Source organism: Acyrthosiphon pisum, chromosome A3, assembly GCF_005508785.2.
Source record: "Acyrthosiphon pisum isolate AL4f chromosome A3, pea_aphid_22Mar2018_4r6ur, whole genome shotgun sequence".
Taxonomy (NCBI): Eukaryota; Metazoa; Arthropoda; class Insecta; order Hemiptera; family Aphididae; genus Acyrthosiphon; species Acyrthosiphon pisum.
Genome location: NC_042496.1, coordinates 33,377,583 through 33,400,019, shown reverse-complemented (window position 1 = coordinate 33,400,019; position 22,437 = coordinate 33,377,583). Strand labels below are relative to the sequence as shown.

At 26.5% G+C, this 22,437-nt stretch overlaps 4 protein-coding genes across 15 annotated transcripts in view; 2 read left to right on the top strand and 2 right to left on the bottom strand.

The window, feature by feature from the left end:
* LOC100167666 (growth arrest-specific protein 2) overlaps positions 1-2,837 on the top strand; it is a 22,291-nt gene extending 19,454 nt beyond the window's left edge. The window contains exons 7-8 of the mRNA XM_001952198.5: positions 1,500-1,616; positions 2,427-2,837. Of these exons, the coding sequence (XP_001952233.1) occupies positions 1,500-1,616; positions 2,427-2,702 (393 nt within the window). The 3' untranslated portion in view covers positions 2,703-2,837. The remainder of the gene's footprint in view (positions 1-1,499; positions 1,617-2,426) is intronic.
* On the bottom strand, positions 2,747-11,637 carry LOC100165634 (UPF0518 protein GJ17503). 2 transcript variants are annotated; one of them, XM_008186176.3, is made up of 14 exons: positions 11,238-11,637; positions 10,362-10,546; positions 9,711-9,965; positions 9,254-9,647; positions 8,249-8,290; positions 6,499-6,669; positions 6,088-6,281; positions 5,880-6,022; positions 5,229-5,334; positions 5,033-5,175; positions 4,763-4,941; positions 4,496-4,655; positions 4,315-4,417; positions 2,747-4,220 (listed from the first exon to the last, which is right to left on the bottom strand). In XM_008186176.3, exons 1-14 carry the CDS (start codon positions 11,355-11,357, stop codon positions 4,109-4,111), a joined length of 2,307 nt encoding a protein of 768 aa, XP_008184398.1. In that variant the 5' UTR covers positions 11,358-11,637; the 3' UTR covers positions 2,747-4,108. The 2 variants fall into 2 exon arrangements, with proteins under 2 accessions (XP_008184398.1, XP_008184399.1); XM_008186177.3 differs by lacking the exon at positions 8,249-8,290.
* Positions 11,638-11,743: 106 nt separating this feature from the next.
* On the bottom strand, positions 11,744-15,554 carry LOC103309801 (histone-lysine N-methyltransferase SMYD3). Of its 5 annotated transcripts, none has more exons than XM_016805508.2 (10): positions 15,401-15,554; positions 15,125-15,307; positions 14,206-14,377; positions 14,045-14,114; positions 13,849-13,976; positions 13,280-13,456; positions 13,022-13,213; positions 12,832-12,952; positions 12,563-12,725; positions 11,744-12,162 (listed from the first exon to the last, which is right to left on the bottom strand). In XM_016805508.2, exons 2-10 carry the CDS (start codon positions 15,262-15,264, stop codon positions 11,958-11,960), a joined length of 1,368 nt encoding a protein of 455 aa, XP_016660997.1. In that variant the 5' UTR covers positions 15,265-15,307; positions 15,401-15,554; the 3' UTR covers positions 11,744-11,957. The 5 variants fall into 5 exon arrangements, with proteins under 5 accessions (XP_016660997.1, XP_008184393.1, XP_008184396.1 ...); XM_008186171.3 differs by having other exon boundaries at positions 15,125-15,311; positions 15,389-15,544; XM_008186174.3 differs by having other exon boundaries at positions 15,125-15,311; positions 15,401-15,544.
* Positions 15,555-15,927: 373 nt separating this feature from the next.
* Positions 15,928-21,545, top strand: LOC100161443 (folylpolyglutamate synthase, mitochondrial). 7 transcript variants are annotated; one of them, XM_029491322.1, is made up of 9 exons: positions 15,928-16,065; positions 17,407-17,509; positions 17,609-17,855; positions 18,054-18,190; positions 18,263-18,446; positions 18,591-18,738; positions 19,394-19,619; positions 20,195-20,334; positions 20,828-21,545. In XM_029491322.1, exons 4-9 carry the CDS (start codon positions 18,084-18,086, stop codon positions 21,046-21,048), a joined length of 1,026 nt encoding a protein of 341 aa, XP_029347182.1. In that variant the 5' UTR covers positions 15,928-16,065; positions 17,407-17,509; positions 17,609-17,855; positions 18,054-18,083; the 3' UTR covers positions 21,049-21,545. The 7 variants fall into 7 exon arrangements, with proteins under 7 accessions (XP_029347182.1, XP_029347181.1, XP_029347187.1 ...); XM_029491321.1 differs by having other exon boundaries at positions 17,592-17,855; XM_029491327.1 differs by lacking the exon at positions 20,828-21,545 and adding an exon at positions 20,571-20,708 and having other exon boundaries at positions 17,592-17,855.
* Positions 21,546-22,437: the final 892 nt, after the last annotated feature.

Below are 22,437 nucleotides of genomic sequence, written 5' to 3'. Positions count from 1 at the left end.
GTTTATTACTTGGAAAGTAGATGGATGCGAGGTATAAAACTGTGAATTATAGTGCATATGAAAGGATCTGGACCATTAGTTGTCTGGCTTCTTCTGATGGTTTATCTGTCCCATAAAGTTGGTGGAAATTGTGCATCGGTTTCTACATAGTTTTTAAGTAAATAATCGGCAAATCCAAAATTAGACGTAGGAGCATTTTCACTAGTTCAATTTTGTATACGTATATAATATCAACAAACAAATTATATTGAGTATATTGACTTATTAATATAATTTATAATATCTACTATAAATTTTCATTTTGAAAAAGTGCATTTTGTGAATTTATAGTTTGAGTGCACGTAATATGTATATACAAGTTATAAAAAGTATGTATTGTATGTATACATTATTTTATGTTGTAGGTATATAAATTATTATATATAGTATATACACATATCATTAGGTGCGCAATGGTGTTCTGATTTTAACAGGTATTATTTTTCAGGTGTTCCAAATTTTTTGCGCAATCGTGGTGTAATTAGCCGGGTCAAAAAAGGAAAAATTGCGCAATCGTGTTGTAGCCGCCCGGGGGACATAGGCGGAATTCCATTGAGATTCCTGAGGGGCTAAATTAACTAAAAAAAAACCTTATTCAAATAATATGATAGAAATTGTATTATTTTATTCAATTGAATCATAACACATTTTAACTTTAACAGCCTGTAAGTAACTAAGAACGCATAAATACAACAACAAAAGACTTTTAAAAGAATATGATTAATTCAAATTATTGTTATACAATTGTTCTATTTTTTTTTTTGCAAATTTGTTAATATTATGTATTTATGTATTCATTGTCGTTAGGAATGTTTTACAATATCCTTTTCAATATTAAATTTTTTTTTCTTTATACTAATATAATAAATATACCTATAACACAATTACTAAATCTATACCATCTTAATTTTCACGTGAAACACGACATAATTTTGGAGGGACTATTATAATATTTGGGGGTTCCCCATTTCTGCCTATGCTGGGAAAAAAAATAGAATACTTTTTTTTTCAATTCAAAATGATTTTTAAGTTGTAAATTTAGAAATCAATTAGGATGGTTTCATTTTATTAAAACACATACCAGTAAATATAATATAATATATATTATATTTCGTGATTTAAGTACCTAGGTAGGTACTATTAATATTCGAGAAATACGGTATACTTCAGGGAAATTGAAATAAAAAAAATATTATTAAAAATGTCTAAAATCATCAACATGTTAACATTTGCTTTGGAAAAGTATCTATGAATTTAAAAAAAAAAAACATTAGCTGTAATTTATGAAATGAGGATCCGTGTGGAATGCAATTGCACACACCCTTGCACTCATAAAATTACTCACCTCTGTTACTAGTTACTTACCATCACCTGCCTTTATTCTAAATTATAATTTGTAAATTACGAAATTTGTTTATTTTTAAGATTTAGTACTCACTTGTAAACGATCAATTTTATAGGTGAAACAAGCTAGTCGACAAGCTCTCGCGCAGTGTCGCTGTCAAGGGAAAAAATTGAAATTGAAAAAAATAGGAGAAGGAAGATACAACATACATGGACGGAATGTTTTTATCAGGGTAATGATTATTTTACTGCATTGAATTGATTCAGTTGTCGTCAAAAGATACAGCATTTCTAAGTGTTGTTCCTACTACCTACGTAAGGGGCGTATACATTGTAGGGATGATGTAGGGGTATGATCCTCCCCATTGCCTTTTTTATGGTATCTACATGGCTGTATATTTATTTGTTTTTACTTTTTTTGGTTTAATGGCAATACATAGAAATATTCCGATTTCTAGAAAGTAGGTAATATTAATATAGACAAATTGGTCAGTAAAAAAACATAATTTAATTATATGGTGTATACATTTTGAAATAATGTGTATTACGTGTACGTTTTATTATCCATCATTATGATCCAGTAATCAGTGTATAGATGGGTATTATTATATTTAAAGTTTAAATATAACAATTATAATTACCGAAACCCTAATTTAAATTCAACAGTCTATAGATAATTTATGCAACTACAAGGCATAGGTAAGGTTAATTAATCAATTAGTTTTATGAGTAAAATCTTTGGGAGTAATTAGTTTTCACCATAATAAAAATGTTTGTCTCCGCCTTTTTTGAATAGGTATGGACATTCTTCCCACCTCAAAAAAATTAATGTTTGGACATTTACCCCCGATATGCAACTATTTTTTCGCACATATTATATTATGATAGGTGACGTATTTTTCCACAGATTTAACCTCCCATATAAAAGTATTTATGTATACGCCACTATATTTACTGCGCTTACTACTTCAGTGTCACTTTGTGACCGACTGAACTGATGAGCACCAGCTCTAGTGTTTGATATTTTTCTTTTCTTTGGAAAGTTGTTAAAAGGAACGCACATGATGGTCCGCGTCGGAGGTGGATGGGACACATTGGAAAACTTCTTAACCCGCCACGACCCTTGTCAAACGCCTGGCCGCCCAAATGTACGGGTCCCGCCGCCTACCAATCATCGGACGCCGTCACCGGCGCCGCCAAATAGTCGGGTCCAGTCACCGTCACAACGCAAGTCGTCTATTCCCAGATATCTTGGGTCAAAGTTTAACTCATCGAACGCATTCAAAACGTTGCCTGAATCCGCACTTTTAGCACGCTAATGTTTTCCTATACCTAGTTACGTTGTACATCAATTAAATAAATATTTTATTATTATTATTATTTTATTTTTAATATAACACATATACATGTATATTATATATATATAATTAGACAAATAAAACAGAAATAAAATATATCATGTATTAGTTAAATATTATCTACATACAAATACACAACATATTATATTATATTCTTCTCTACTATAGAAACTAAATGGCAAGATCATAGGTAAAAAAATATATTAATTTCAACTATTATAATAACAACAAAGTTACATATTATTGTATAAAATAATTGTAATATTTGAACAGAACAAAGACAATAATAATATAGTCTTGAGTATTACAAATATATTAACTTGACAAACTATGTAAAAACAACATAATATTAACAACAGTAACATAGCTAGAGCGGGTAACTAACAATAAACACAAAATAACAAATTATTATCTGATAGGAAGCTACAATAGAAATGTCCATTATTAACATTGTGTTAATAAAATATATATTGTTAGAAATACTTTTACAAAAAAATATCATCGTCAGATCTTGAAGGCCAAAACTTAATACGTAGAATTGATTTTTCAGTTTATACGTATGATACTTTTTAAAAGAAAGGACACAAAACCTTACACAAAATATAATCACATTTTCGTATTTGATAGTATGAGTTGATATAGAGGTGTTTTGTACTATAAATTACATTGACATCGATAAACATGTAATGTTAATAACATTTTAGTTTTGTTAAAAATAAATTAAGCAGGGGATTAAGGTTTAAATATTTAACAAAAACATATAATATATATAAATGTCTATAAGATCTATGAGTTACTCTTAATTATGGCGGAAGACGACATATTATTTTGTGCGTTCCAAAGTGTATGATTATTAATTTTGGACTCAAATAAAAATACAAATTTGAATATATTATATTATGTTAAAATTAAAAAGAAAACATAATGAAAACATGGACCAAACATTTTTGAAATAAACAATATGTAATTTTAATCGGAAGATCAAATTTGTACGCATTACCAATTTTAAGTACAGCAGTCTGTTGCGATGTAAATGCGTGACATAAGTTGTTGGTTCTCGCACAATAGCAATTTTAAATATGGACGGAATATTTTCCTTGATTTCACATGACATTATTATATCATAATATCTAATTCAAGTTTCAACTAACAATAAAAATGAGTAAAAATAATTCACAATTCTATTAATTAAAACGATAGGCTTGAGCAAAACAATTGAGTCAAAAATTTAATAACTTCAAAAGGGTTAAAACTTTTAAGTTCACAGTAAAAAAATATATCTATGCAGTATGCACTAATTATTATAATATGAGTAACATTAATAATAATATTATAGTTAATCATGTACCTATATTTATGTACACTAACTAGCTAATTGTGTGTTCTTGACATATGGCCGACAGTTCCTTCAACCATTCTGCCAGAATTATTGCGTTTATTGGCAAGTCTAAAGACTCGGTTTCATTTTCTTTGTAATACCTAAAATTACATTTCAATAAATACATAAAAAACATGCCATTATTCCATTTTAATAAATTAAAAAACTTGTTCTAGGACATGTCAACGTTTATACCTGTAACCGTTGCTTGTGGATTCTAATATGGCTTCCTTGTTCCCAGAATTTCTTCTGAACATTGCTCCAAATGCTACTGATATGCTGCGCCGTTTTGATTCACCTAAAACCCCATTGATTCAAAATTGTATTTCATAAATGTGTCTCATAAAAACTATGATTTATCAAAATTATTTTATACCTCTAGTAAATGGTTCGGGAATTTTCTCACTAGCTGAACGACTGCATTGGGTGTTGCAGAGTTTATTTTCTCTTTCAATTAAAAATGTTTCGGCTTCTTTAACTTTTTCCACACGATTGCATAATTTTGTTTCTATAGTCTGTTTTAAAGAGCGCAATATCTACAAGGAAAAAACAAATTTAGTAAAAATGTTAAACTTTTATTTAATGCATTTATCTACTAATAAACTAATCATATCTACAGTGTTAGTTGGCTTCAAGTGCTTACTTGAAACAGAGAACGTATACATGGCTGAAAAATCATAGAATGATTTAGTAACAATGATTGAATTAAAGGTTTGTTGTACATGGACAGACGAGTCATAACAGCAGTCAGACGTAAGTTTATCCGAAAATCTTGTTCGGGCAAATTTTCTAGATTTGAAAATAGCGCCTCGAGAAATGGACCTAAAAATTGAACATTTCAAGACAAAAATATGCTTGTTTAATGTGTAAAACGCAAACAAAATTAGATTGTTGTCTTGCAAATAAATCTTACCCAAACAAGGGTATTGCGTAAGTGGATCTTTTGTCTTGAATGTTGACTGTCTTATGAAGCATGTTGGCGAATCACTTCCACACGGCGAAGATGTGTTTGACAAAATTTCATCAGCAGCCTTATTGTCATCAGTTCCGAGCATTCTGAAAAATTGAAATATTTATCTTTTTCTACATTTTAAAATATCAAACAGTACTTGTCAATGTCTTTCATGGCTTTAAAACTTTCATATCCACTTGAACTATCATCAGCTGATAATATGCTGTTTTGATCATTCTCCACTTCATTTGTTTTTGTTTCAACTAAAAACCAAATCATATTGTAATTATTGTAATAATTGATTAGTGATTGTGTTACAACAAATATTATTAAATATGTAATATTTCACTAAAGATACATATACAAAATACATAGATATAAACTCAAAGCATTATATTATTTGAATATGAAAACTTGCAGAAATGCATACACTTGGAATTACACCCAATAATAAATTTAATTACCAATGTCTGAAGAGCTAGTCAAATATAATTTGTATTAAAATAAATAAAAAATTATGTTATAAAACATTAAAACCTATGAAGTCACTTTTATTTTAAAAATTAGAATTATTTTTTTAAGTAGATTTTGAAATATCAAAAACTAATTTTAAGCACAACCAAGCTTAATTTATTAAAATACTAATTTCCACAAGTAAATCATGTTTAACATAGAGAAAAATAGAATTTACAATACTTATGTTGTGCTTTTTTTTTTATTTTGAAAACGAAATCAATACATTTCTTTACAAACCAAAGGAAAAATAATGGATAATAATAAATAATATAATAATAGAAAATATTTTTACCTATTACATGAGATGGATTTTCTCCATCATATAGGTATGTCCAATGTTTAGTTTCTATAGCACATTCAGCTATCTTAATTCGTGCACAATTCAAGTAACATCGATATTCAGAGAATAAAGTTTGAGAATTAACATTTTTGTGTCTAAAATTAAATTTAAAATGATAATCAAAATAAAAGTAACAGAAAACAATATTTTTATAGCTTACTTGAAGACATCTGGTATTAAGGACAAAAATATGTCAGCTGACTTACAATATGAATCTACTTGTTTAATACGAGAACGTTGGCTAAGCATTATGTGCGTGCAAGGCACTAAATACTTGAATACTAGTTCTAACATGACATCCTCACAGTTTAAGTCTAAAATTGTTTCCATCAATGCAAGTGTAGCAATACAAACCTAAACAAATGTATAAAAAACGTTTAAGGCATAAATAATAATAAAATAAAATTATATTTTGGTATAATAATTGTATATATTTTATCTAAAAGTTATTCAAGTCTTTTGACTTGCTAAAGTTGTATAAGCTAAAAAAGAATATACATGTACTTGGGAAATAAAAATATCAATATTTTATGACAATATCTAGCCCTCTAATAATATGGAAATGGAATACCTTAAAAGATTTGTTATTAATTCGATTGACGAGTAATTCAATTATTTTTATTTTTTCAAATCTTTCACACAGCACAAATTTCACAAATGTTTGTAGAAGTCCTGGATGAGTGACACTACGAAGTAGTAAATCCAAGTATACTGTTGCTGTAGCTACTTCCTCTTCTGCCACCTTAAAATAGTATAAGTTACACAAATCAAAATTTGGTAATTGTATAATATTTATAAGGCATATAAGTATATAACATGTACACAGGTTTAGTAAAAGTCTGACATTTTCAAATTATATACAACAATGTAAAAATGGAAAACTAAATATAATTACAATTAACAACTACAAAACTATGAAATACTTTAACATTTTATTTCTACATTAAGATGATTCTGCTTCTTTTTGAGCATTAAATAACGCATGCGTGAGAGTCATTTTATTGTCGACACATAAATAACATTACAAAATAATTATAATAAATAATAATAAAAATCATTTTATTTAACATTCCGTAACATTAAACTGTTTACTATTTGATTTAAAAAGAAATTAACATAATTTAAGAAGTCCTTAAATATATACAAAAGTAAATTTAGGAACAAAACGACATGTCATATATTGGGGAGGCTGTCTACCTAGAGGTAGCCTTTTCTAGTAGAACTACTGTACATTAAAAACAGAAGTGTACTCAAAAAAACTTAAAATATTAGTTGATATTATTAAAGTCAGTTATAAATTATTGTCCTAATATTATTAATAATAGTATTAAATGTAGAAACATGTTTTTTTTTAGATGTTGCTTTACAAGTACTTTTATAAACAAAAATACAACACAATAAGATAAAAACATGGAAATAGAGCTTACAGTAGGGTCGTGAAACATGTTTAATGAAAACTTATGATATTAAGAGAACGTTGAATTCGCATTTCTCTCCGTCTTACAAATATACAACATATCAAAAACTGTTTTACATGGGAAAGAACTGAGCACACTACAGTCATAACTAAGAAAAGAAATTTTCACCACATATGAAGAAGAACTTTGGCTGTGCAATATTGTTTTTATTTTTCGTTATCGGAACTTCCAAAAAAGTTATTAAAGTTTGAAAAACACAAATAATAATGAATTTTGAAACAATATGAGCTATTTTTGTATAAGTGATATCAAAAAAATAAAAATGATATTGCATAGCCAAAGTTCTCCTTTATATGTGGTGAAAATTTCTTTTTTTAGTAGTGACTGTAGCCTTCTCGGTTATTTCTCGGGTCAGAACATATGTGTGTAAGACGGAGACAACATATGCAGGTGAGACGTCCTTTTAAAAAATGTATATTGTGGAAATAAAAATAGATAATTTCTTAGAAATTTTAGAGATTAGGCTACTTTAGATAACACTAGCCTAACATTCCCAGTATAGTTTTTACATTATCATGCAATACAATTAACAATGATCAAATGCCCAAAATACACCAAAGCATGTAAAATATTCAAGAACCCTGCCTCACTTTAACATGCACTCAATGTAGAAAATATAGGAAATTTATTAAGTTTTTCTTAACATAAATTTAAGTCAAAAATTGTAAATACTGTAATTTTATTTAAATTTTGGTTATAACTTATATTTAATACTAAATTAGCCTTATAACCTTAGTTGTTATTGCTGTTAGAGACAGTAAAATATAAGAAAACAAATAACACAATAGCTAAATATTCAATTTTGCACATGCAAAGGCCACAACCACATCAAATAAATTTTACCCGCGATAAATGTGCATTGATACCGCAATTATTTTCAAAGTCCTAAACAGAATAAAACATAATTTGAACAAGTGTTTTAGACAGTTTTTAAAGCTTATTACAAAATTATAATTGTTTGCTTTAAATGTAAAGTGCATTATTTTTTATTCATTAATTTATTAAGCAAAATAGGGGTAGGATTAATATGATAATGGGAATGTAATTAATGAGTAACAATGAGTAATGTTAATATGTTATACTAAATACTAATTATTCATTCGCATCTGCAATAATTCTTTATTATTTATTTTTATAAAATTAATTATTTATGCAGATATGTTATACATAATATAATCCTTTTAATGTCTTATTTTATTTTTTTCAGAATGTTATGAAGTATACAAAATGTTTTTTACTAATGTACATTTGATTTCTAGTTTCTACACTTAACATTTATTGATAAGCATAAAGAATTATATTATACATTACAACCATTATGTTTTTGATCATTAAGTACATATCTAATAACTTAGTTATTTGAGTACTAAAATTAAAATTATTTTCAATAAGTAATCTGTTAAGTTTATCATTCTTCTAATTAAAATAATGATAAATATCAGCAATTTAAGCTATTACTGTAATCTATGTTACTATTAAACATTACCATACAAGTTAGTAGTTATCAATTAAAATTGTAAATAAAATTCCATTTAGAAGAGCTTTTTTAAATGTTATTTTATTAAAAAAAATAACTACAAACTTATATTTATATTCCTTCAAACAATAATGTCTTGTTCCACTAAAAATAAAAAAGCTAGAGAAGAAACTTAGATATCTTTTTTATCCCGACAATGATTTTTCTATAAAAAGCTTTTATAATATTATACAATACCTATTAAAACCGCATAGTTACAATTCAGAATATTTAGTTGTTTAGATATTTTAAATAATCCTATTTTACAATAATATAAAATTCTATAATTTAAACTAAGTAATTGAATATTTAAAATATAATTTTGAATGTACCTGCATTAATGCTGGTCCGACAACGGGTAGAAGGAACCCATGGTATAAGTAATCCAAAAGTTGATCATATACAGATTTGTGACATATTTTAGCAACAGCATTACACAGTTCTACTGAAGCTAAGAAATTGTTTAATTCTGGTACACCTTCAATATTTTCTGGGTTCAGTCTGTAGCAATCATTTTCAAAATCTAATTTTCGTGGCAACACTGAATATAGACCACTTAAACCAGTTGCCAATACAGGACTCACATTCGATTTAGATGTTATGATATTAGCAAGTGTATCATTTTGACGAGATAATGACACAAATATTAATAAGGCATCACGCGCCTCTTCGCCAATTGATCCATCACGGTGTATGAATGCCATCAATAATGACAATATAACACATCTGAAAACATATTTAAACGATATTTAAATAATTGCAAAAACAAGTACAATAGATAATACTTACTTTGAATTTTTAGTGTTATCTTTTAAGATATTGCACAATATACTTGGTTGATGAGAAAGCAGAACACAAAATTGTCTTAAAACTGTAACTAAGTGTTTTTCAATTTCTACAGATAAGCAATCACCATCATATGAGTTTAATATTAGTATTAAAGGATTTAATATGGAATCATCAGAAAGTAACTGATGTCCTCGAAGTTCTGACAAAAGAACGCCATAAACTTTTAATTGTTCCATTTTTAAATAGTTTTTGAACCTAAAAATACATCAAAATATTTGAATAAAACCTAATTTATTATTTAAAAAAAAAAAGTAATATAGTATATACATAGCATGATTAGTACATTTAGTAAATTGAATAGAAAAATATTTTCCAAAGAAAATTGTTAGTGTTAGCTAAATATTAAAATATTTAGTTGAATTTGATGATACTATCTTATAGAACCTATTAGTGTTTATAAATAAAACTATTGTCTATTTATTGAATTTCAAGAACCTGGAGAACATTTTTTATGGATTCCTTTGAGAAATTATCTATCAATGTAACGTATCAACAACATATCAGTGATTAATACAATTAAAAGATAAAAATATAAAAACTAAACACTGTAAATACCTTAATCTACAACATAGATCAATAAAATACAATTACCTGTCTGTTTTTAAGCTCCATGAGTATAATTTTCCTAGTAATTGGTTTCTCAAAAAGTATTCAAGACACCGTGATTGATTGGTTGATTTGGCTGATTGTACATCAAGTAACAATAGCTTTATTAATTGATTTAAATGATTTATAACTGCTACAATATCATCATACTTAATAACACCTTTTGAAGTCTAAAAAATAAGTATTAAAGCATAATTTTTAAATATAGGTATGTTTATTATTCAACGTTTCAACATTAGTATATAAGTGTCTAATATGTATGGAGCAGTGCCGTGCTAACTTTCATTGGCGCCCTAAGGCATAATATTTGGCACCCTATAAACATACATAATTAAACATTTGCAGACCTTTAAAATATTACAACTTTAGACCCTCTAGGGCGATTGCCCCATTTTCCACGGCTCTGGTATGTAAGTAAGCTATAAACTCATTTAATAAAATGGCATTATTTCCACTTTGTTTATTTATGTACTTAAGTTAGTTAAATTCATAAGAAATATCAATACACTAACTACTAGTATAATATTTGGTTATAATTAATTAGCTATATTGGACATTGGTTGGATTTTACCATATTCTAGGGATGATTTTGAATACCAGGAAATATAGAATAAAAAATGGATTATATGCCAATAATTTTTAAAAAAGGTTTTAAAAAATATTAGAATACCTATATACATTTTTCTACAAATCTCATAAAAAGTTAGTTGAAATATACAATTACCTATAACAGGTACTTCTTTTGCAACAAAATATAACAGATTATATTATATTAATATATAAATTATTATATCATAAACTACCTAATACATTTTGAGTTTGAAAAATCAAATCACCTAAAAACAAAAATTTAATACTCACTTGAAATCTATCAATAATTTCAAATGTTTGTTGCCAATGTTTGTTAAAGCTATCAAAACACGCAGACAAATCAAGATCGTCAGTTTTTTCAACTCCTTTATTTCGCTTGAACCAACTCATATTATAAGCATCATATGTATTTAATATTTAAATAATACATTACATAATACACTACAGTAATATGCATAAACTAAATTAACAATTAATAAATAACATAAGAAAAAAAAACTAAAAAGTATGGTTGACAAAAAACTTTTATTTAAACACAAAGGGTATACTCAGATGACAATCATAAATACCGAACAGCATCAATTAAATAAAACTATGTTTAATGTTTAGGAACATTTAATAAGGGATTAATTTACATAATGTTAACATGATTGTATTATGTACCTATTTACAATACTGACAAGTGACAAGTGACAAGATAAGTATATTAGATGCAGAAATTTGTCAAATGTTGTGCTATTATCTAAAAAAGTAGATAGCAATAAAACGTTATCAAATTAATCATTATGACTAGAAACACGGTATGTATATTATGGTTACATGGTAAGCAATAATAATGATAACAATAATGATAAGACACAATAACGGAAAGTAGACATTTAAAATATTTTTAGGTCAACACAAATACACAATTCACATACATTAATACATAGTACATCACTATAAGCTACAATACATCAAGTATCAAATATAAAATGTATTATTTAATGTCTAAAAATACTGGATTAATTCTTTATAATATGGAAGAACTTCATTTTTATATAATCTATGATCTTCTCCGTGAGTGACTTTTAAGATGGACATTCCTTTTTTTAAGTACTTTACAGCTGATTCAGAATTTTCAACAATGGAACATAATTTAAATAACTTCATGTACAAAACGCCCAAAGAAGGATGCCATTCATTATAATATACCCTGAAAAAATAAACGATAAACCATATATCACTAAAATTACTGTTTTAAAAATGATTTAAACTTGCTGGTTAATAATTGATTTTAATAGACAAGAAAACACTATTAATAACGAATAATTTCAATTGTAATCCATAGTATTCTTGATCATAACCAATTGGAATACACATGTTATATTTAGCAATATAAAATTAAAGAAAGTTAATACATTGTTGTTACTTTTTCATATGACTAACAAATTGTGTTTGAGATTGTATAATATAATTAACAAATTATTAGTTAATACATTTTTTTTTCCATAATTTTATGATGTATAAATAATTATTAGTTAAATATTGTTAATGTGAAGAAACTATGCACAACCATTAGGTTTTGTTAATAAATTATTGAATTAACCATATACCTATATCCATCGATCAAAAGAATTCCATACTTTAAACTCTCTTTCCATTGTTCCATTTTTATGGCACTTTCAAAAGCTAAATCCAATATTTTAACACGGTTAATGTTATTTGGATGAAAAATACCATTTTGTTTTTCTAGACACATTTTACAAACATCAAGATCTAAAATAGTCAATGGAATATATTCACACTTTTCTTATACAATCAATTATACATAAAATGAGTAAATTAAAAATATAACAGGAAAGCTTATATATAAAAAGGATACAACCAATATCTTTCATTCTACTTAATTGAAACTCTGTAAAATCAGTTACATCGTAAAAGGTTTTGATTTTATCTTCACTGATTTTTTCCAAACATTTCGAACAACTAATTGAATCCAAAACCTAAAAATTAATTTGTGCGTAAATAGGTTTTTTTTCATACAAGATTAGAAAAATAAAAATAAAACACACCTCTTCTTGTTTGTTTTTCATAGGAACTGGAGCTTGACAATTAGAATTTCCACAAAGCATTGAGTTCACAAAATTTTGCTCATAATTTGTGACACAACGTAAGCATTGACATAAAAAATAATAGTTGTTTTGTAATTCACTTCGTCTTTCTGATGTAGTTTGCATGAGTTCCAAATATGATATAAATACATGCTAAAAAATTGTTTAAAATTGATAATTAAGAAGTAATAAATAATAGCAATTTGTATTATTGGTTACCAATTCTGGATCAGAATATTCAATATCTGTTATAGCACCAATTCTCAATGTACTACCATCAAATGTTGCAGTTGCATTAGGTACACATGAATGATTTATAACTGAAGCGGCTAAATAAATTCCAGTTCCGATAGTGTTCAAATTGTCATCCAAAATATTAAATGCATTAATGCACATCTATAAACAGAAACAATTTTTTGATTATTATTATAAACAAACATACTTTTGAAAATATATCAGTTCAACAAGCTATTTCTATGTCCGAGATTATACAAAATAATTACAGAATAAATAAAAACCAATAAACATAAGACAAAACACAAATACATTCAAAGTTTGAATAGACAAAAATGTAAAATTATAATAAATTTACAATTTAATGAAATATAAAAAGTGGCTGTATGGTTTTTACTTGGTGGTACTAAGTAAAAATATATACAATATATTTTTTTAATATTTGCTTAACATATAATCAATTATCAGATTAACATAATATTATTATACATTATGTTGTTTCTGTCATTTACAATTTACCCACTATCAGTATAAACATTTTATATTTTACTCACCCGGCCATAAATTCCAAGTAGTTCAACAGCATTAGGAAGATTTATTTCACCCATGTATTCTTTTAGCACTTCACATAGTGTAGAGAAATGTTCTAATCGATGGGCATCTTCCTTTAAATCAGGATAATCTAAAATAATACATCTTAATGAGTTATATAATATTATAATTAAAATACTATGTGAATAATTATATTACGTGACATGAGATCCTTGAATGTTCTAGAACGATTTGATGAGTAATAACCTTTTTCTGTACTTCCTCCATTCTACATAATATTTTATATTATAAAACAAATATTTATGAGTACTTTATGTACTAACTATATATATTTACTATTTCTGATTATGTATTACAACCTTAAGTTTAATTAGTATTTTTGACATAATCCGTGCTGCATCTGGCAGTATTTTAGGATGAATTTTTTTCATTCTAGCACATTCTCGTTTATGCTCAGTCCAGGAAAGCTTCTGGCATGTGCGGTTACAGTAAAGGATGTATTGACACCCGGAACATCTAGATAGGTTATCCCTAAAATTCAATCATATAATGATGGGATTATTATAAATATATAAACATGTTATAATATATTATATGAGTATAATTAATTATTATTATAGATCAATTGCATAGTCAGTACAAGGTAAGGTGCTCAGATAGGACAATTCACAGGAAAAGGATTATCTTGTTTTTTAATAAAATGTTGTCCTATATATATTATTCATTCATTTCCTGTAATTTCTTCTAATCTTTATTATAATAATAAGTAAATATATTATTAACTCAATAGTTTAACAATTTTTATACATGATGATTATCAATTAATAAGTAATTTTACTATTACATCTTAATGGTATAGTAAGGTAAAGACCCCAATCATATTTATATCCGATTTGAAATTTATATATTTCATAACTTTTAGTAATATCACCCTGGGTCCATTGTAAACAAAACCTCAACAATGATACTATCTAAGTTGTTTTTAAAAAAAAAAAAAAAAAACAGTTTTGTTTGTCTGTGTGGACCCAACTGTATGTCCATTAGATGTATAATAGGTTAATATACTATACTTGCATGTATACGTTTAAGTTATAGTTTGAAAATTAGTTAATAATTAAAATTATAGAATTGGTAACTACAGGACGGTAGTGAACAACATTTATTTTTGCTTGGAGGAGTGTTAATATGGGAGGAGTAGAATAAGATATTGTAAACATTAGTTGCCATGTACTTTTATTTTAAAAATCTGAGCACTCTAGTATAAGGTAATATACTTACTCGGAATAGCAATAATCACATTTTTCGTTTTTGAACGTAGACTTAAGTGCGTGAACGAACGGTTTATCGATTAAAATCGTGTCGCCTCTTTTATAGCCTTTTCTTTTTTTGTCCATAGTCGATCGACCGGCGTACGTCATGTCCGGCGTATACCTACCACAGAATAGATAAATCCTGATGTACCTACCTACCAAACAAATAAATATAATAATAATGCAATCTGAATGTCAAGATCGAATAAAAGCAATAATGTTCAAAGTGTACAATGTTACCGACTGTGTTGGGCAACTCGTTAATGCACTTTGTCGGTTCTCGGCTCAGTGATCTGTGGTAATACCTATGACTAAAATAACAGAATATATTGCTATATTGCACAGCCACACACCGGACGAGGCGACGACGTCCGACACTCCGACGTCCCCGTACGAAAATAAATATGGATATATAATTGTATTATTTATATATACGCGATGAGCGATGATGATGATGGTGATAATAATCTATAGTTATAATATTCGGATAGACGTACCGTGGTTTCCTAAAATGCCGAAACTGTGCATCGGCCGATAATACATTTATTGTGCAATATATTTTAGGTGGAAAGGTACCTAAGTAAATAACGTTGAACACTTAAACGTTATGTATTAGTTCCATAACCTATAACGAGGCCCGCCCTTTTTTCGCATCGATTCAAGAGCGACAACTGTCAGATGAATCTCATTATTTCTTTCGTAACAATATTATATTTCCTGTTATTATTACTATTAGTACTCTAGATTTCGATTAAGTACATAATATATAATATAGTATTGCGTATAATGTCAGCGGCGCACGTCAACAATCGCAAGCTTTTGACAAGTATCTGTTTGAACGTTTCTGGTGCTATCGGCAGGAGAAAAATGAGCATTATCAATAACAGCGGCGGTGTACGTTCGTACGACGTGAGAAAACACAATTTTTCTTTTTCACTTCAACTATACATTTTATACTTGTATTATATATTATATACACCGTGGATGTGGGTAGCACGTGATATTTTAGTCACAAATAGTTTATAATAATATATATGTATGTTTTGTATTTGTCATTCGTTCCGGGCACACGACCTCATTATGTATATATATTGCATCATTAATATTTAATATGATTGCTCAATTGATAAGTATGACACGGGTGACACCTGTTGGAGACGCTTCACTATAACCACCACGTCCTTGTGTACATTTTAATAATATTTTATCAATATTGTACTACCTTTAATGTTTTTTTTTATTTGTGTAGCTGACAACTGTTCATCTCAAAAATATTGATGATAAGTTATGAGTATCCAATATTTTTAAAAGCAGTTATATAATAATAATAAAATTGCGTTTAAATATCAATTCATCGAAACTTGTTAAAAGAAAAAAAATCTTCAGTTTATTTTGTTATTATTACTTTTTACTACAAATTTTTAAAAATATTATTTGTTTAAATTTCTAAATTTTTTCAACAGTTGTAGATTTTGATTTAGTCCTAAAAGATTTTCTCAAAATTTGATACTTACACCGGACTCTTGTTTCTGATGCCTACAATTTCTTTATTTTCATTAACCTGATGTTAGTTGCATCGCATTCTTTTCAACCGCGTTATAATTTTCAAGAATAAAAAATGTTATTTCATACATTTTCATTCATTGTATTAAAACAAATCAATATTTCATACATTGACAGAAAAAATGAAAACGGTTACAAAAAGTAACTCCTTTATGCAAATGGATATTTTACAAAATAGGAATGTATTTGAGTTTTTTAGAGTTGTATTACAATTTTTAGGTATACCTATTATGAATAATACTTCATTTCAATCTTAGTATAATCTATAATATAATTTATAATATATAATCTATTATATAAGTAATTAAATAAATTTAGATTATTTTTAATATTGAGTATTAATGATTGAAATGTAAATTGTATATGTTTTACTCGGGGGCGGAATTTTTTGATGGTTTGATTACTATTTCTAACATACTGTTGGGTATTTGTTATTAATTTGAGGAATATTAATTAAAATGACTATTATTTTTATCAATTTTATGGATATTTTTTAAGCTCCAAAATTATTTACCATATTTTAATCTGGGTATTGGGAAAATAATAAATGGCTCATTTAGATTTAAGAAATCATAGTTAGACTAGGTAAAGATCAAACAACTATTAAGTATGGTTTATACAATTTATTGAATATTTAACTAATATTTATTATAATAATTATATAATTTAAATTAAAAATTCTTATAGGATGCAGTCAAAATGTTGAACTCTTTGCAAAGTATTACTTCAAATTTAACTCGTCATCCTAGGTAAATTTGAAATTAGGACAGGTGAACACATTTTTAAATAGGTAATTACACCTATTAAAATGTTTCAGTACAATTTAATAGATTTACTCTAGGTGTTGGTAGCTAATGTAAATTGTTCTGAAGGCTATAAATGAAAATAGATGCGGTGTGAGTAATGCAGATTTGGACCAGCTTTCAGTCATTCACGTTGCTGGCACAAAAGGAAAAGGATCCACATGTGTATTTTGTGAACAATTGTTGTTGTATAAAGGTTATCGCACTGGTTTATTTACTTCTCCACATTTAATCTCTGTCAAGGAAAGATTTAGAATTAATGGAGAAGTCATTACTGATGATAAGTTTGTGATTTATTTTTGGAGTGTTTACAATACACTATTATCAAAACGAGTAAGTTTTTCTATTTATTTTGTGTAAAAAACTTTTTAATATTGCTTATTAATTAATTAAATTTTCTCTAAATTTTAAACAAAAAATTAAACAAATTTATATCTCCCTAATTCATTTTAAATACATTATTTCAATAATATATTTAGGAAAAAAAATTGTTTTTATTATTTTATGGATTAAAGTTATCTTATATTTTAGGGTAATAAAGAAGAATTACCTGCTTATTTTATGTTTTTGACTGTCATGGCATTTAAAATGTTTGTCGATGAAAAAGTGGATGTTGCAATCATAGAAACTGGAATTGGTGGCGAATATGATTGTACAAATATATTAAGGTACGTTTCATTTTCCTTAAATATCTATATTTAAAAAAAAAAAATTGGGAAATAATACAAGAATAATTATAGAAAAACATCAATTGTTGGAATTTCATCACTAGGATTTGATCACACAACTGTACTAGGAAATACTTTACAAGATATTGCTTGGCAAAAAAGTGGAATTATGAAGCCAAATTCTGTAACAATTGTTGCTAATGATCAACCTAAAGAAACACATAAAATATTAATTGAACGTAGTGTAGAAAAACAGGCAAGTAAATTATGTCCATTATTTTTGCACCTTAACAAACTATCTAAAGTAATTTTATTTATTCAAATTAACCAACATTTTATAAGCTTTACTGCTATATTAGCAATTTAATATCATTTTTATATTTACTTGCTTTAATTTTAGACAACATTATTGGAAGCTCCACCATTCAACAAGTATAATTGGTGTAAAAATACTTCAGAATTAGGAGTTTTAAATACAGCTCAAGAGATAAATGCTTCACTTGCTATTCAACTTGCTAATGCATGGATCAATCGTAACAATAAATACGGTTAGTACTATATACTTTATATAATATATGTCGTTAGTTGTACATGATCAAAATTAAAGCACTTTTTTTACATCTTGAATAAAACTTATAAATTTTATATTTTAATTATTGATATTCAATAAATTTAACAACTTGGCTGCCAAGGGTTTTTTTTTGAAAACTTCAAGTGTTGGACATTCAACTCCATATAATTTGTAAATAAATTTTTTTTTAAATATTATCCATTTAATGCATAAGGAAGTAACTTATTACAATTATATTATATAAATTGTACGAAATATTTATTTGTTTTGATAAAATTATTAATAATGTTTGAAACGTTTTTTTATTATTAAAAAATATAACGTGGTTGAAAAGTCCTCAATGCTACTAATGACGTAGTATACACCGTCGCGACTAACGTTAGGTTAATTACTATAAGGTTTTTGAAATTTAATTAGTTTGATGTAGTCAGTTTTAAAATGTATCTTTTCTAAAAACACTATATAATATCTCATAATTGGAATACATCGAGTAGCTATTTATGTAAATTATTTAGTAACCATTAGGACATAGTATTTTTGACTTATAAATTGTAATATTGCAAAAATAATTATTTAATTTATGATTAGGGGTAGATCAATAAAAAATACTAACTATTATTAATTTGTTGTAGATTGGTTAAAAAAATGTAATGTTGGGTTAAATGGAATGAAACAAGCTCCAATTTGGGAAATTAATGAACAAGATAAACAAGCATTAAGAGATGTTAAGTGGCTTGGTCGCAATCAAGTTTTAAACGTAACACCCAATTTATCATATTTCTTGGATGGAGCCCATACAATTGAAAGTATTCAGTTATGCAGTAAATGGTACCAAAATATTTGTCCGAAGTCACAATTGTAAGTTAAAATAACATGAGGTACCTACATAAAATATCCGAAAATATTTAATCAGAACCATATTTTACAGGAAAAAAATGTATTACAAAAATATATTATAAGAAAAATATTTTTCCCGAACCGTATTTAATCCTAAAAATTATACATTAGAAAAATATTTTATACTAATAATATGTATACTAAATATAAAAACAGAAAATATTTATCCAAGCTATATTTTACCAAAAAGTTATCTCAACGATAATATTTTATCCAAAAGCTAGGTTAATTTTCGAATAAACTACATTTCGGGGACATTTTCTAACAATTTATTTTCTGCTGTATCACTTATGGATATAATATTTTCGAACAAAATATTCCTGTATTTTACATTTTTATTTTTGTAAAAAATAGTTTTTGGATAAGATACTTTTCTATAAAAATATTTTTCATAAATATATTTTCATATAAAATACTTTGTTGTATTCAAATACATTTATGTTTATATTTTAAACATACCAAATTTTTGGAAATGTGTTAAATAACATTATGAAGGAATACAAAAATTAAATTTATAATTTTATTTTTATTTTCAGGAATATTCAAAATATTTTAATATTCAATGTAACGGCATTAAGAGATTACTGTACGTTTTTAAAAATAATATTAACTGAAAACAAAATAGATTTAGTTTTGATATGTCCAATAATTACATCAATTGATAATCGCCGTCCAGGTAATAAATCTAACTATCTTCAATCATAATATTTATAATGGGTTGGCATAAGAATAAACTAATAACATTTGCTAATACAATTATGATCGTTTAGGAATATACTAATAGCATATGCTAATTAAAATAGTATCATTTTTTTTATACTAATCATATATTATTTTAGAGAGTCTGGCCAATAGCTTAGCTTAGTGATTGTGTCATTACCGACTACCAAATTCATTTTATTCTTATTATAGGTTGATACTCCTTATACTCTAGTGCTGGGTCGCATAAACAATCACTTAATATCCAATGAACCAATTAAGCACGATTTTATAATATTTCAATAGGAATTTATTTCTTATTGTTGAGTAATAGGTACATACGTTTTATTTTATTTTTGTGCATATAGGTATTAGGTATATTAAAATTTGAAAAACTGGATACTTTGATGACTCACTTATATTTTTGTTATTATATTATTATTATTTATTATCATAATTGTTTTTTTCAGATACTGTTAATTTGAATTTCAATTATGAAGAAGAATTAATTAAATGTTATAATATGAAAAATTCTATAGATTTTTGTGATGTAAAAGTATTTAATTCTATCCAAGAAACTATCAAACATGTTGAAATGTGCAGTTCTTCTGAAAAAAATACAAGCTATCAAGTTTTAGTAACTGGCTCATTGAAACTTGTTGGTGGAGTTTTAGAGGTCCTTCAATCATGACATTTATTTTGTAAACAGACCAATTCTATAGAATATTAGTTATTATTAATGATACAAATTAATAATATTCTATTTAGTGTAACTATTCAATTATTCATGGGAATACTTAAATATTTACTATTCCAAGAGTTTTTAATATATAGTTGTATCTTAATTAATTTGAAAATCAGTAACAGTTCTTTTTATAAATCATGGTAAATAAGAGGCTGTAATATATTGCATTTAAAAACTTGCACCAAATCACAGACTAAGGTTACCGAATTTTCCAATTAATTAACATACTCTAACCTATTTAGGTCTATCTTTTTATATTATATTTATCTATTGTCTTGTGAAATTGATATGGTTTATATATATTTCCAATTATATCAATTTAGAAATGCTCAAGTATATTTTAACTTTTTGTTACCTATTAAAAATAATTTTGATCAAAATTATTGTATTTTAAAAAAAAAAATTGGTTCTTGTAAATATAAATATTTAATTTGAAATTTAAATAGATTTTTTTTAATTTAATTTTTAAATGTATATATCATTATCAGAGGTGAAGAGAAGGGGTTGCGAGAAGAGACTCGCAAGCCATCAAATATATTAATAAAAATTGAAGATCCAAGATGTAAAAAAAAAAAAGTCATTATTATATATTATATGACCTTTTTTTTTTACATCTTGGCTCTTACGTCTAATGTTACGTTAAGATGTGAGCCGCAAAAGTCTATGACGCGAGCCGCGATTTGGCCACCCCTGGTATATATTATGTGATTCTATAATCAGTAACTTATAATTGATGTACACAATACACAATTTGTAAATAACTTTTAACCCAACTGAAACACGCTCATACCAAATTTCAATCAATAAAAAATTATTGAAATGGATTTGCTAGCCAAAAACTCAATAGGGATCTTTTCTGTTATATGTATATCATTTCCTATTTTACGGGACACCCCCTTTTTTTGGGGGGACGTAATTTAAGTGAATAGTCATTATACAATGAAGGTCATTATTAAGAGTGGATATATGGCGGTTACCCTTTGACCAACTTGAGGTGATGTTGCATAGCACGTCGAGGGATATTTTCGACTTTTTTGTCCAAGCGCAGCGCAACGAGGGCATCACTGACATGATATACATAAAATTGAAAAGATCCCTCAAAACACATGTATTTAATTTTAGATTTTGATAAAAGTAATGATAGTGTTAAGTTGGAGCAAGAATATAATTTGACACTTTTGGGAACAAATGTTCCAAAAGTATCAAGCAGCACTTTTATTTAGTTAAAATATTATCTATTGAAAATTGGTATTTACAACATACAAAACGTGTTAATTTAATGTATTGTCTGTGGAACTAACCACTATTTTCACTGCATTGTACTATCACATCTCT

What these genes read in the sequence shown, in the direction of transcription:
- LOC100165634 (XM_008186176.3), bottom strand. Translation starts at nt 11,357, where the DNA reads ATGAGTTGGTTCAAGCGAAATAAAGGAGTTGAAAAAACTGACGATCTT. An exon ending in TGGAGCTTAAAAACAGACAG is followed by an intron (nt 9,966 to 10,361) that starts GTAATTGTATTT and finishes ATGTATTTTTAG; the next exon opens with GTTCAAAAACTATTTAAAAA. An exon ending in AAATCCATCTCATGTAATAG is followed by an intron (nt 5,335 to 5,879) that starts GTAAAAATATTT and finishes TTTGGTTTTTAG; the next exon opens with TTGAAACAAAAACAAATGAA.
- LOC100161443 (XM_029491322.1), top strand. Translation starts at nt 18,084, where the DNA reads ATGTTTTTGACTGTCATGGCATTTAAAATGTTTGTCGATGAAAAAGTG. An exon ending in GATTGTACAAATATATTAAG is followed by an intron (nt 18,191 to 18,262) that starts GTACGTTTCATT and finishes GAATAATTATAG; the next exon opens with AAAAACATCAATTGTTGGAA. An exon ending in AACGTAGTGTAGAAAAACAG is followed by an intron (nt 18,447 to 18,590) that starts GCAAGTAAATTA and finishes CTTTAATTTTAG; the next exon opens with ACAACATTATTGGAAGCTCC.
- LOC103309801 (XM_016805508.2), bottom strand. Translation starts at nt 15,264, where the DNA reads ATGACGTACGCCGGTCGATCGACTATGGACAAAAAAAGAAAAGGCTAT. An exon ending in ATTCAAGGATCTCATGTCAC is followed by an intron (nt 13,977 to 14,044) that starts GTAATATAATTA and finishes GTATTATTTTAG; the next exon opens with ATTATCCTGATTTAAAGGAA. An exon ending in TGAAAAACAAACAAGAAGAG is followed by an intron (nt 12,953 to 13,021) that starts GTGTGTTTTATT and finishes ATTAATTTTTAG; the next exon opens with GTTTTGGATTCAATTAGTTG.